Source organism: Hetaerina americana, unplaced genomic scaffold (assembly GCF_022747635.1).
Source record: "Hetaerina americana unplaced genomic scaffold, ioHetAmer1.1.p SCAF_5, whole genome shotgun sequence".
NCBI lineage: Eukaryota > Metazoa > Arthropoda > Insecta > Odonata > Calopterygidae > Hetaerina > Hetaerina americana.
This window is the reverse complement of record NW_027287095.1, coordinates 33,183,074-33,196,260: the sequence shown is the minus strand read 5'-3', so window position 1 is coordinate 33,196,260 and position 13,187 is coordinate 33,183,074. Positions and strand designations below refer to the sequence as shown.

The 13,187-nt window shown below is 35.1% G+C and overlaps 2 protein-coding genes across 3 annotated transcripts in view; one reads left to right on the top strand and one right to left on the bottom strand.

The window, feature by feature from the left end:
- The window catches only part of Asx (Additional sex combs), a 44,336-nt gene extending 41,617 nt beyond the window's left edge, over positions 1–2,719 (bottom strand). For both annotated transcript variants that reach the window (XM_071592870.1, XM_071592871.1), the window contains exons 1-3: positions 2,546–2,719; positions 1,800–1,885; positions 1,042–1,349 (exon numbers count right to left, since the gene is read on the bottom strand). In XM_071592870.1, coding sequence (XP_071448971.1) covers positions 1,042–1,349; positions 1,800–1,885; positions 2,546–2,550 — 399 coding nt within the window. In that variant the 5' untranslated portion in view covers positions 2,551–2,719. The remainder of the gene's footprint in view (positions 1–1,041; positions 1,350–1,799; positions 1,886–2,545) is intronic.
- Positions 2,720–3,977: 1,258 nt separating this feature from the next.
- Got2 (glutamate oxaloacetate transaminase 2) lies at positions 3,978–12,953 on the top strand. Its single transcript, XM_071592302.1, has 9 exons — positions 3,978–4,113; positions 4,735–4,891; positions 5,007–5,135; positions 6,597–6,818; positions 6,924–7,080; positions 7,251–7,349; positions 10,326–10,491; positions 11,406–11,556; positions 12,398–12,953. The coding sequence occupies exons 1-9, from the start codon at positions 4,025–4,027 to the stop codon at positions 12,518–12,520; spliced, it is 1,293 nt and encodes a 430-aa protein (XP_071448403.1). The 5' UTR covers positions 3,978–4,024; the 3' UTR covers positions 12,521–12,953.
- The last annotated feature ends 234 nt before the right edge of the window (positions 12,954–13,187 follow it).

Sequence of the window (13,187 nt, the reverse complement as noted above, 5' to 3'; positions counted from 1 at the left end):
CAAAATAACATATATTTACAAAGTTTACCAAAAATTATTTAATGACCAAGTCTCAACACTTACAGTCACTGTCATGGTAGTCTTTTTCTCTATCTTGACAATGGCATCAAACACGCATATATACAGTTTGATTGAAAATAATTAATAAATAAACTTCATTTAAAGGTTTTTATGCTGTAGGGGATACTTCTAAAAAATCATTTTGACAGGGCAGCCAGGCACTTCATGGGTTTTCATTCCCAGTAGTTCACCAAAGGCATGTGCCTTTTTTTCCCCAATGATTTGAATCTGATTAAATCCTTTTTCTTGTGGATTATCCCTTCTGCTGCTGTTATCCCTTCTACTGCTGTGCATGTCACAGGTAACACTGAGGTCAGTCTTACATCAGTTTCAGTTATAGCCAGGGTTTGCATGTGCCAGGGCATATGCCAAACATGAGCAGATCAAACAACTAAAAGGCATATTATTCTCATTATGAATTCCTGATTCCCATTCCATTCTCCCGACCTATTAAATAGAAACGGTTCTTTTCCCAAACAGTATTTCCTGAATTTTAGGATTGAGTAAATTCCAGAGTTTTTCCACAGTTTAATTTTATGCAAGTAAGATCCGACACATTTGCCAACGCCCATTTCTTTCAGAGAAATAAAAATGTTGACAACATACTGAAATACCAACCATTAACCCAATGAAGCTCTCTGCATCTCAACTTATTGCCTGCCTATTCACTCCCATCATTTCACCTTTTCTATCCTTTTCAGTGCCTCATCACAACCAACTAACCCACAGCATGACTCTTAGCCTTGTCAATGAACTGTCTTTCACTTTCCATAAATATGTCTAAAAAATTTTAGCATGATGGTATAACCCCATTAATATACTCTAGTTAACTCAAGCCTAAATTTCTTTTTCGTGAGTAATTCCAATAATATTCCTCACAATCCCTTCTAGACATGACACACACTTAATATGCGACTTTTTATTCCATTTGTAAATGCCGCTCATACCAGGGCTACATAAAATACTTAATATATGCCTTACCTCTAAATCACTGCCAATGTTGGAACATAGCGCAGATTCATCGGGTGGGCACGCCTCCACTGGACTCTCATTTGCGTGACACAGGGACTGTGATAGATGGTCATCATCGTTTGCCCCTCTCAGGTTTCGACGAGATCCCCCTCTCAGAGAGACAGCTGTGATCCCTCGCCCATCATCTTCACCGCATCCTACCCCAGTTCCTCCAACCCCATCCACTTCTTCAACACTCCCTCCTGGTTCTTCTCCTCCCATGTCAATAATGGCATTGCCTTCAGAAGGTTCATGAGAAGACAAAGCCACACAGAGAGCTGTAAAAAGATTTTTAGAACACATTTACTTGTTTTGCATAGAAAACTGATAACTACACAGCATTTAAATGGCATACCGACTAAATTACACTTCTGCATTAATAAATTAGGTCCCAGTTCCAGTTTCACCATCAACCACAAAGCCTGATTGATTCAGGCTTTTTCAACATTTCCCCATTTCCATTGTTTACATTTTAAAAATGGATCAGAAGAAGGAACCAATTTCATTTGCTGATGGCATACCAAACGCTCATCAAAGCCAAAATCAATGACACGGTTGGCTAAAATGAGTAACTCTGAATAAAAGGTAATGTCAAAGTATGATTGCGGATAGATCATAAGAAATCAAGGAAAATTTGATGAAACTGACTTTGATTGTTTAAAAAATATACATATTTCATATCATCAACATAAGTTATTAACCGCATAGAAATAAAACTATGTACATACTCTTGTCTACATGGGGAGGGCTTTGTTTGGCATCAATGTTGGTATCCGAGTTAAGCCGTTTTTCATCCACTTCCATAACCATTCCGCTAAAATAAAAGAAAACCGGGGTCAGCATCATTAAATCATCAGCCATGAAAAAATTATAATTAACACAATTTCAAACAACATGCTGGTTACCTTCAGTTTACGTTCTAGTAAATACACGATATAAAAACCCAAATGCTCACAATTAACCGATTGCGTTTTTTTATAATAAGACATGTTTTGAAAAAATACCATAGGTTTTTCTAACAGAGGGACCATAATGCAACCCATTGGTTCAAATTCACAGTGTCCTTAATATTAAGGGAATAGACAGGTGTTGAATCAAGACTAAAACATTAAATAGGTTTCACTGTAATTAAGAGGAACCTTAACAGGTGACAAACCCATGTTGGTCTTTATGAATCTAGAATAAAAGGGGTATTCAATAACGAAGTTCTAAGATAGCTACACCACAACAATAAAATTAAGAGAAAATGCGGGAATTCAATATCATCAAATTTCTGAAAAATTGCGACGCATAAGTTGCTGATGAATAAATATGCGGCAAACATTGATATACAAAGTACATAATACAATAAATTATTTTAAAGATAAGTAAATATCAATTTTATGGCTGAATGCATTGATAAGGAGAGATAGATTGAAATTTAGAGGTAAATGGCGTTTGTTAAATCCGTTCATCGTTTTGTAAGCATACTCACATCATTCAACAATTCATCCCATATCTTTAGCACACTCCAAGTGGGACACCCATAAAATGGAGAATTTCACTGCTGTTCTAATTAGCTGTACAACCTGAGCGTTCATCAAGTATATCAGTGATCACTAACAATAAATGTTATGCCCGACGACAGAACGATAGCATTAACCGCCATGTTAGATACGTGCATGCAAACTGGCGCCGCGTTGCAGCATATCAACGCATTTCAAGAAGAAAAATGAAGCGCTATATTTAAATAATGGCTTCAAAGAACGACGTCACGTAGAAATGTTTCCATCAAAAGATTTTCAACATATTCGGTTTAAATGAGGAGAGTGAAATGACGGAATCGAAAAGAAAACTAAAAAAATTCTCGCAAAAAACCGTGCATAATTCGCCTATCAAGAAAATATCACGCCTAGGCCAAAATGGTGTAGTACGCAAAGTCACATAGGGTATTTCATACCTTCATTACAATTGCTGACAAATACTGTAACATGTCAACTGAGAATAAAATAAATAAATAATATAAATCGAAGGTTTTTCACTCAAGCTCTTCATAAATGTTCTTTTAACAAAATATTAAAAACACCGTCCAGTTACGTAGAAATGAGGGATGAGAATAGCACTCCGCGCCGTTTCAATTTCAATATTTTTCATCTCTGTTGCAAATTTATTATCACTTATTATGTACCCGAGATTTGTATATACCACTTTTAATCGATATCAAAAATATTTCCAAGATAAATCATAGGATTTAACATCTGGATGTTGTAACTGATATTTTGGGCTATCGCATGTTCACAAAACACAGGTACTCCGCCTGCGCATACTTTCAAGTGCACATTGAAAATTCGATTTATTCTCAATTAGGCAGTGTGTTTGGGCGAGTGGTCCTGAGGCATAAGAAGAATCATGTAAGAACAGGAATTGCATACCTAAAAAATTCCTTATAGATATTGACTTTCGAAATGAGTGTCATTTCACGTATTTTCCTACGTGGTTGTTGTAGTCAGAGTGGGGACGTCTCAGCGTTATAAACGATATTTCATTCAAATGCCACCCCCCCATGCATAGCGCAATATTGAATTGATTATTTGCGTCTACGTTCAAACTCGCATCTTGAAAAAAATATCTTCATATCCAAAAATTAAGAGACCTTAAAATAAAATATTTTGCCACTATTGATCACTTTGACGCGAAATAAGTCATCCAAACATATGCCCGTCACAACCTCCGAAATTTCAAAATTAAATTCTTTCCTATTGCTTTGCATTTCATGAAATTCCGCTGTGTAACTTAGAACTAATTACGAGTCATATTTTTGGTACCGGCATACGTAGGTGAAAAATTTTGCGCTTTCCTTTTTCCTACTTTCCTCAACAGCGCACGCGCCAATTGAATTTTTTTTGAACAACGGAGCCATCTACTGGCGACCTTTATGTCCTTCCAGAGCGATTAGCCGGATATCAAAGGCAGAATGGTTCCTTCACTACGTATTGCTAGCATTTCGGGAGGTTTGTTGAAATGCAATCAAGGTACCATTACTGCAGCCGTATGCAGAGCAGGGTGAGTGACCTTTTGATACATTTTAATAGTTGATCATTCTGTAATTTCAGTGTTCCTAATTATTGAAACAAAGTTTGTGCTGCCATGTTAAAAATATCTTGAAATAACCCTCTCCACATCGATGATAAATCCTACCAAAGCGCTGTCATAATAGGAAACCCTGTTCACACACGAGACATAGTTTAGGCTAGCAGTATTCTTATATATTTAGTGATGGAAAACCGTACTCTTGTTTTAAATAAATAATACTTTTTAGCAGTTCCTAGTAATTTTATGGTTTAGTTCGGAAAGCTCTAGCCCTGTAACAGGACAGCTACGTAGTCCACTTTACGATAGATGATTTATAATAAAAAATTTACTCAACATGAAAATTGTTGCGCGTCCCAAGTAAGGGAAAATAAATAGTTAATGCCCTATTTTTCAGGTCTATTCAAAACGATTAGCTATTTTTGTAATTGAATTTAGATCGTCTTTATAGCACAGCATTTTCATAGAAAGCTGTACCACAATGCCATGTTAATAAATTAAAGTGTAATAAATAAGCGTCAAATGGTGACATAACTAATGATATTTGCTGCTTTTCAAGGCAATCAAATTTAAATCTATGTATTTCATCATTAGGTCATGGTGGTCTCATGTAGAAATGGGCCCCCCTGATGCCATTCTGGGGGTGACAGAAGCATACAAAAAAGATACTAACCCTAAAAAAATAAACCTTGGTGTTGGAGCTTACCGTGATGACAATGGAAAACCATTTGTTCTACCAAGTGTCCGGAAAGTAAGTTGGAATTTAAAATTATTGGAGAAACAGAATTGTTTGTCTTGGCACATTGATGTATGTTGTTTCGATTGGAGTGTCAATACAGTGAAGTTATATATTTTTATTCCTGTAGGCTGAAGACAAGATAGCAAACAAGAAGCTAGACAAAGAATATGCTCCAATTTCTGGATCTGCTGATTTCTGTAAACTCAGCATAAGTTTGGCACTAGGAGATGACAATGAGCATATAAAAAATGGTTTGGTAAGTCTGTGCTAGTTAGTTGCGCATAAGTTTTTGTGTTTCATGTTATTAATGTTAATATAAAGAGGCAGTTACAATTTCTTATATACTAAAAATTGCATAATGGCACTTAAGCTTTACGATCATTGGCGAAACAAGATTTTGATGTAATCAAAATTTAAAAAGGGATCCTAATGATCCTGGGCCCATTAGGGCCACCTAACTTGATCTGGCAACATCTATGCTACTTTCAAAAGAAAAATAATCGAATCACTACTCATGTATTCATAATCTTTAATCTCTATGCAAAATATAGATCGGGATGCCAAATGGATTGGTAATTATTTGCGTGTTATAACGGTGCAAAGAATCATTTGCTAGAAAAACCTAATTTGATTCTATTAGGCATGTGAAGAAGTAGTTCTGTTCACGTCTTTGTTATGTCCAAGGGCAAACAGCTTGTTCTGCAGTGATGGAGAGGTTGAGTTTTTTTAATGTTCATTTTTTTATGCAGAAATATTTAAGTGTTAAATGACATTATGCAGCACCAAAAAGAGGCACGGAAAAACCTTGCTGCTTCAGGTTAGATGTGGAAAAAGTCTGTTTTAAGTTGAGTATGAGTGCAATTAGCAATTTATCATTCACATACGCAATACATTTTGCATTGCTGACCATCCCATAATCAGGAGAAACATGCCTGTAGTAGTAGTTATTAGGGAAATGACAACCAGCTGAGGTTACTTGTGGTATTTAAGAATTGGTGGTGGATAACTCTGTAGGGGTAATATGTTCAGGGTTTAATAGAAGGGTGGAGAGTGAACCAGCATTGGTATTAGTCTACTCATAATGAAAGGTGTCTAGGGGTTCACAGTTAAACATCTCATCTGATGGATGGCATTCTCCTCATGAAGTGTTCTCCACATAGCACTGCAGTTAAGATACAACTGAAAAAAACCCAGGATCTCAGAGTGGGAAGCCATCAACACCATCCCAATACCTATAATTGAGCTATTATAGGTATCGGGATGGTTGGTCATTGTGGGATAACTATTTCATGTGTGTACCAAGCAGTTTGCCTTAAAATATTAGAATCTTAATGGAGGGTGCATTATATTTGTTATTTTACTTCCGTATGAGAGTAGTTGTCATTTAATAGGTATGTACCCTGTATGTGTATTTTAACTTTGGATTACTTTCTACACTCCTTCCTTAAGATCTGTAGGGAATATATGGTCAACATTTTGTAGATTATAGTATGTACTTGGTAGAATATTGGTTCATATCTGGAGATCTAGAAGGCATATTTTGGCTGTTATATTTTTTTCATTATTGTTTTCTCCTCTTTAAATAGTGATAGAGTGTTATGTTAGTCATCATATGTAGAAGTTCATGGAATTGTAAAGGTTGAAACAGGCCATGTCTACAAAAAATGTAATTTTTTCTTATCATAACTGACAATCATTGAAATTTTTCCAATTTCAGACAGCCACTACACAAACTATATCAGGGACGGGAGCATTGCGTGTTGGAGCTGCCTTCTTAAGTTCATTTTTCAAAGGGCCTAAGGATGTTTATTTGCCAACACCAACGTGGGGAAACCATATACCTATCATGAAACATTCAGGCCTTGGAGTAAAAACATACCGCTATTATGATCCCAAGACTTGTGGATTCGACTTTCAAGGAGCTCTTCAAGATCTGGCTGTAATTCATAAGTTATTATATGAAGAAATCATCTGGTGAATTTCTCAATTGTACTATTCTTTCCGTTAATTTTTTTAACATTTGACTTCCACAATTTAATTTCAGAAAATACCAGAGGGTTCAGTTGTTTTACTGCATGCTTGTGCTCACAACCCTACTGGTGTTGATCCCAAACCAGAGCAATGGGCTGAGATTTCCAAGGTTGTGAGAGATAAGAAGCTCTTCCCATTTTTTGACATGGCTTACCAAGGTTTTGCCTCAGGTAATCAATTGTGACCCTTAGGAAAGAGTTGATATAATAAAATATTTACTGATAGATATTTTCCATAATTTGAAATATATTTGTAATTGAAAGTATTCTTATCACTTGATAAATATTTTTAGTTTCACTGTATTTATGTATTTTGAAGTGCCTTGTGTGATTTATTTTAGGGAGTGTTGATAAAGATGCGGCAGCTGTCCGAATGTTTTTAAAAGATGGCCATGAAATTGCTCTCTGTCAGTCCTATGCCAAAAACATGGGCTTGTATGGTAAGATTTTATATTTTCTAAAGATCTTGGCACAGGCAGTATTTTTATCATGAATTGTTTTTTTTCTGCCTTAAACATTGGAGATGAAAATAATTAATATTGCCCCAAAAAACAGAAATTGTAGTTACCTTTAGTGTAGTGTTTGAAATGTGATTTACCCAATCACATCTGCAAAACTTTTTGTATCTTTCAATCCAATAACCAGTGTTGTTGCCCATTTTTTTGTAACTGAATCCAAATTTTTAATCATTTTTCCCATGTCATGGAATGCTATTTTGTGCTTGGCATCTGGAAACTACTACCTGCTAATAAACTATTTCTTAGGGCTTTGTGAAGATATTGAATATTTATTAAAAAAGAAAAATAATTACTACTCCTCATTATTTTTCATGGTGCAATATCTTAGACAGTTTTATGTCAATATCTGGAATAAAGATTGGATAATTCAATTGGCAAAGAAATGCAAAATATGCAGGAGGGATGTTGGACAAACGGTTGAACACAGTCAAACATTATAGCTTAACCCACAAGTAAACCAATAAGGATTTAGTGCAAAGTTACTGGGTGAAGTCATGAGATGGAGACAAAATTTATGGGGAGGGGAGGTCCAAAAAACGGGAGGAGGTGTTAGGGGATAATATTTATTTTAGGGAGTGTTGATAAGGATGCGGCTGCTATCTGAAATTTTTTTAAAGGATGGCCATGCCAGACCCCAAAAATAGGAGGAGGTCTGTATTCAAGGTGAAAAAAGGACATTTGGAAGTTAATGGATTATTGAGTCAAGGGCGGTATGTGAGAAAAATGATAAGTGGAATGTTCACACTTATGGTACACTGTAGCTTTGGACTATGATGTTTCAAAAGAAAGAATATTTTAAATGTTAAAATGAAAGCATGAGTGTTAAAAAAAGTGATTATGTGCTTAAACCATTAATACTACCTTGATCAAAAATTTCCCGGAATTTATTCAGAAAATTAAAAATACAAGTTTATCATCTAAATCTATATTGTCCCCTTCAAAGTAATCCCCATCGACTGCAACACACTTATGCCAGCGCTTGATCCAATCCTCGAAACATTTTTTATATTCGGTTTTCGGTATGTCCATCAGTGCTTCCTGCGATTTTTCCATTACTTCCTCTCGGCTGCTAAAACGCGTTCCCTGTAATGGTTTTTTAACTCGATTGAACAGAAAGAAGTCACAGGGAGCCAAATCAGGTGAATTCGGTGGCTGTTGGATGGTATTTGTTGCATTTTTCGTCAAAAAATTACGAATAATGATAGCACTGTGCGACGGTGCGTTATCATGGTGCAAAATCCACGAGTTTTCTGCCCACATTTCTGGTCTCTTTCGGCGAATTGCTTCACGCAAACGTCTCATAACGCCCAAATAATACTCTTTGTTTACTGTCTGGCCTTCTGGCAAAAATTCATGATGCACTACACCGTTGTAATCCATGAAAACCGTCAGCATTGCCTTCTTTTTTGACTGAAAACGACGTGGTTTTTTTGGTCTCGGCTCATTTGGTGAACGCCATTCACTTGCCTGATGTCTGGATTGCGTGTCGTACTCATAAACCCATGTCTCGTCTCCAGTAATGATCCTTTTGATGAATGTGGGATCGGATTCAGCCTCGCAAATCATGTCTTTTGCGACGTCAACACGGTCTCTTTTTTGCATGAAATTGAGGTCTTTTGGCACCAACTTTGCTGCTACACGACGGAAACCCAAATCATTAACCACAATGTCTTGGGCGGATCCATAGGCAATGTTCAAGTCCTCCGCTATTTCTCTGATGGTTAATTTGCGGTTATTGACCAACATTTCTTTTACTTTATCAATTTTTTCACCGACTTTCGATGTCGATGGTCTGCCACTGCGTTCATCATCTTCGATTGACTCACGACCACTTCTGAACCGCTCGTGCCACTGGTAAACGACCGTTTTTTTTAGAGAATCGTTGCCGAAACACTTTTACAACATTTCCAACGTCCGTGCGCCACTAAATCCGTTTTTTACGCAAAATTTAATACAAGTTCGTTGTTGCAAATTTAAATCCATTTCTGAAATTGTAAAAAATCGCCAACACACACAGAGATAGATGTACTCTTGGCTACGTAACTTTTGCAAATGTCAAGTTATGACACTAAGATTTAAAGGGAATATCAACAACAGATGTACCAATTTAACAAAAAAACAGAACTCAAATCGGAACGATGGGAGCGCCACACGGTGGTTATTCCGGGAACTTTTTGATCAAGGTAGTATATATCATGCACAGAATGGCTATGTTACCAGCAGCTCACGGAAACATTCTGTTCAGTTTTTGTTAAGATCTCTCTCTTGGCCTCACGGCTAGACTAATGGATGTTCACTTAAGGCAACCTGAAACTTTGCATTATATGAGTTTGATGGAAAATCAATCATGTTATCACTTAATAGTGTTGATTTTTCACTTATTGAAAATTCATATATGGTATATCACATTTGTCCCAGATTAGTTTTTAAAGTTTGCAATGTGTGTTAGCTTTTTTTTGTTTACTGTGGATTCACTTAATTACTGTTTCATAAAAACGCCCTTCCACACTGACCATTTTCTTGTAAGGCCAAGTAAAAAGGACCAAACTTTGAAATGCTAGACTTAGGTAAAGAGATCATAATAAATTTCCTTTTTGACCATTTTCGTCAGAGTTGGATACCAACTAAATTAGAGATAAATATACAGGTATCGTTTCAAATTTAATTTTAACTTGGGGTACAAAGTGGTGTTGCTAAGGTAGTTGATTGGCTGGTTAATGTTGTTAATTCTACTGCAATAAAGTTGGTTATAAGATGTAAAATGTATCATGCTTAGCCTCCAGGGAGTTAATTTAATTTACAATTGAAGTTTCAATTTCAACTTAAACACTGTAGTAAATTAAATGTAGCAATTTTTAAAGAGCATTATTCTTAATGGTTTTATGCCAATTTCTTAAGGTGAAAGAGCTGGAGCATTTACCTTGGTTACGGGTAGCAAGGATGAAGCAGCAGCAACGTTATCTCAGATCAAAATCCTTATCCGTCCCATGTATTCCAATCCACCCATTAATGGAGCACGTATCGTCTCTGAAATACTATCAGATCCTGCCTTGAAGAAGGAATGGTAAGATGATGTCATTTTGGTATCAAGGGTTTTAGTTGTACACATTGCAATTTTACTTAATATTAATTACTTGAATTTTGGATTGAAGTTCAAATTGATTATTGTGTTGGTTGTGTAGAAGTATATGTTAAACTTGCCTTACTCCAAAACTGATTTCCTGAAATGGTCCAATATTAAGTAATGTGTTGTTAATATTTAATATATGTAAACTCGATGGTTTCAGGCTTCACTTTGTGGAAATCCATTCTAATAAATCAAAAGAGAGATGGTACTTTTTTCCACACTTTATTTTACAAGTCGACCGGTTTCGTCGCATAGGCGACATCATCAGGTCTTCCTCACCTGATGATGTCGCCTATGCGACGAAACCGGTCGACTTGTAAAATAAAGTGTGGAAAAAAGTACCATCTCTCTTTTGATTTATTTTAATATATGTGTTAATCATGGTATTATTTGCTAAAAAAGTATGCAGCTGAAGTCAAGAGTGACCAAGTGTGTGTGTGTCTTATAGAAACAATCAAGCAAAAATAGGGTTGCAGTTTAACCTGTTTTTGGATATTAAGAGATAATTTCAAATTATTTATTCAGTTGAAACATTATCGTCATTGGCGTTTAAGGAATGGTGGAAAAAACTCCACAGTAAAAGAAAAGAAATCTGACAGGGAATAGGTGGAATGTTTTTTTTTTTTAATTTTCTGATCAAAAACATTTATTTAGCTCAATTTATTCCATAATTTTTATTAAACCATTGCTGGCGTTCTGTAAGATTTTGAAAAATTATATTGAAAGCCACATAAAGCAAATTATGTCTGTATGTCTTTGACTAGGAACTGCTCTTACGTACTGATGTGACCTGCGTATAAAACTATTCTATGAAAGAATTGCATAAAATTTCATTTTGAATTATGTTGCAGGTTGACTGATGTCAAAGGAATGGCTGATCGTATTATAAACGTAAGAACTCAGTTAAGGGATAATCTCAAAAAAGAAGGCTCAAGCAAAAATTGGCAGCATATCACTGATCAGATAGGAATGTTCTGCTTTACTGGAATGAATCAAGAACAGGTATGTTGTTGTCAATTTCAGTTTGATTTTGTGCATAAAATTGAAGGTTATGGTTTTGATATTTTTTTACTTTTAAGACTTATTGATACATTTTGTGAAATTGCAAAATTATTTTGGTAGACAGTCATTTTACCATAACCCTGTTTGGCAATGAATAAGCTCACTAAGATAGCATGGAGGGAAAGAGATATTTGAAGAAATTATCTGAACTTCCTTAGTTTGCCTATAGAAATGGTAATTCAAATGTGGGGCTGGTCCATAATCATTCATCATGGTTCCTAACCATCTCCAACGTTAGGACAGTGCTGAAAGATTATTTGACATTGATTGGTTCTGGAATAACTGTTGGTCATAATTTGGGCAAGGGAGCCTACCTTTGCAACTGACTTGTTGCAGTAGACAGACTTTTGTTGATTTTCTGTAAATATTGGTATGAAGTTTTCAAAACCTTCTATGGGTAAATCCTCTATTTAACTGCTTGCTTTCCAATCATATCTCACAGAGATCCACCAAACAGTAGTGAAAGTTCCAAATAGTCATTTTTTCATTTTTAATTCCCATGTTAGAAAAATAATATACTATTTTTTATTTTGAATTTTATTGATTTTAGAAACTATCAAAATTGCTAGAATGTGTGTACTTATTTTTGTCTGTTTACTAATCTTTTAAGATTATATATATAATATATATATATGTATATATATAAATATATATATGTATGTATATATATATATATATATATATATATATATATATATATATATATATATATATATTTATTATTAAGGTCTCCCTGCCATGCATAGTTTGTATCACTTCTCATGTATGCATTGCTTTGCAGGTGGAAAGACTAACTAAAGAATTTAGCATATATCTTACAAAGGATGGCCGCATCTCCATGGCTGGCGTGACATCAAAGAATGTGGAATACCTTGCACATGCTATGCATCAAGTAACCAAATGAATCAAAGGGTAGTGAAGAATAGTTGGTGCTTGCCAGTGTAAATGAGACAATGACTGTGAAGTGAAATAAGCATTTTTTCAATTGGTACAGGGATAAAAGTTAACAGATACTGAATTATGTTGTTACATTTGTTGAAATTTAATGAAGTGTAAGATTTGGAATTTTTTATTGTTTTTATATCTTGGTTATAATTTATCATGCTCTCACTGCCACAGCCACTATTAAAAATTTTCTACTTTTTACATTCATAGAATCCAGTCTGTATCATCACTGTCAATTATGTTCTTTCCTTTTTAGTGAGCTATTGCAGTTCTGCACATGTGAGACGGTCATTTGTGATTGTGTATGCCATTTAGATGATCTTGTATCTGTGGTTGGATACATTTTAGTGTGGCAGATATGAATATTTACGTGTTAAAGTTTAAAAAAAATGAAGTTTTATTTACTGTCCAAATTTATCGCCCGATGTTACCTATCCTAGGGTATTGTCAAGCTCTTTTTTAAGTAAATATAGCTTTGAGCATATAATAATATTCATTTATAATTGGATTTTTTTATCTCAACTTTTTATATTGAGTTCGTTACTGTTGCAAAACTTGTGTCGCGTATTTTTCTGCATGTGGAAGAGAGAGTTTTGATAATTCCCTAATAGTTTCCCAAAATTAAT

Bases quoted from the DNA above. Each gene is read 5' to 3' on its own strand.
- Got2 (XM_071592302.1), top strand. From the start codon at position 4,025: ATGGTTCCTTCACTACGTATTGCTAGCATTTCGGGAGGTTTGTTGAAA. The intron at 6,819-6,923 runs GTAATTCATAAG...ATTTAATTTCAG, and splicing joins GAGCTCTTCAAGATCTGGCT to AAAATACCAGAGGGTTCAGT. The intron at 7,350-10,325 runs GTAAGATTTTAT...CAATTTCTTAAG, and splicing joins CAAAAACATGGGCTTGTATG to GTGAAAGAGCTGGAGCATTT.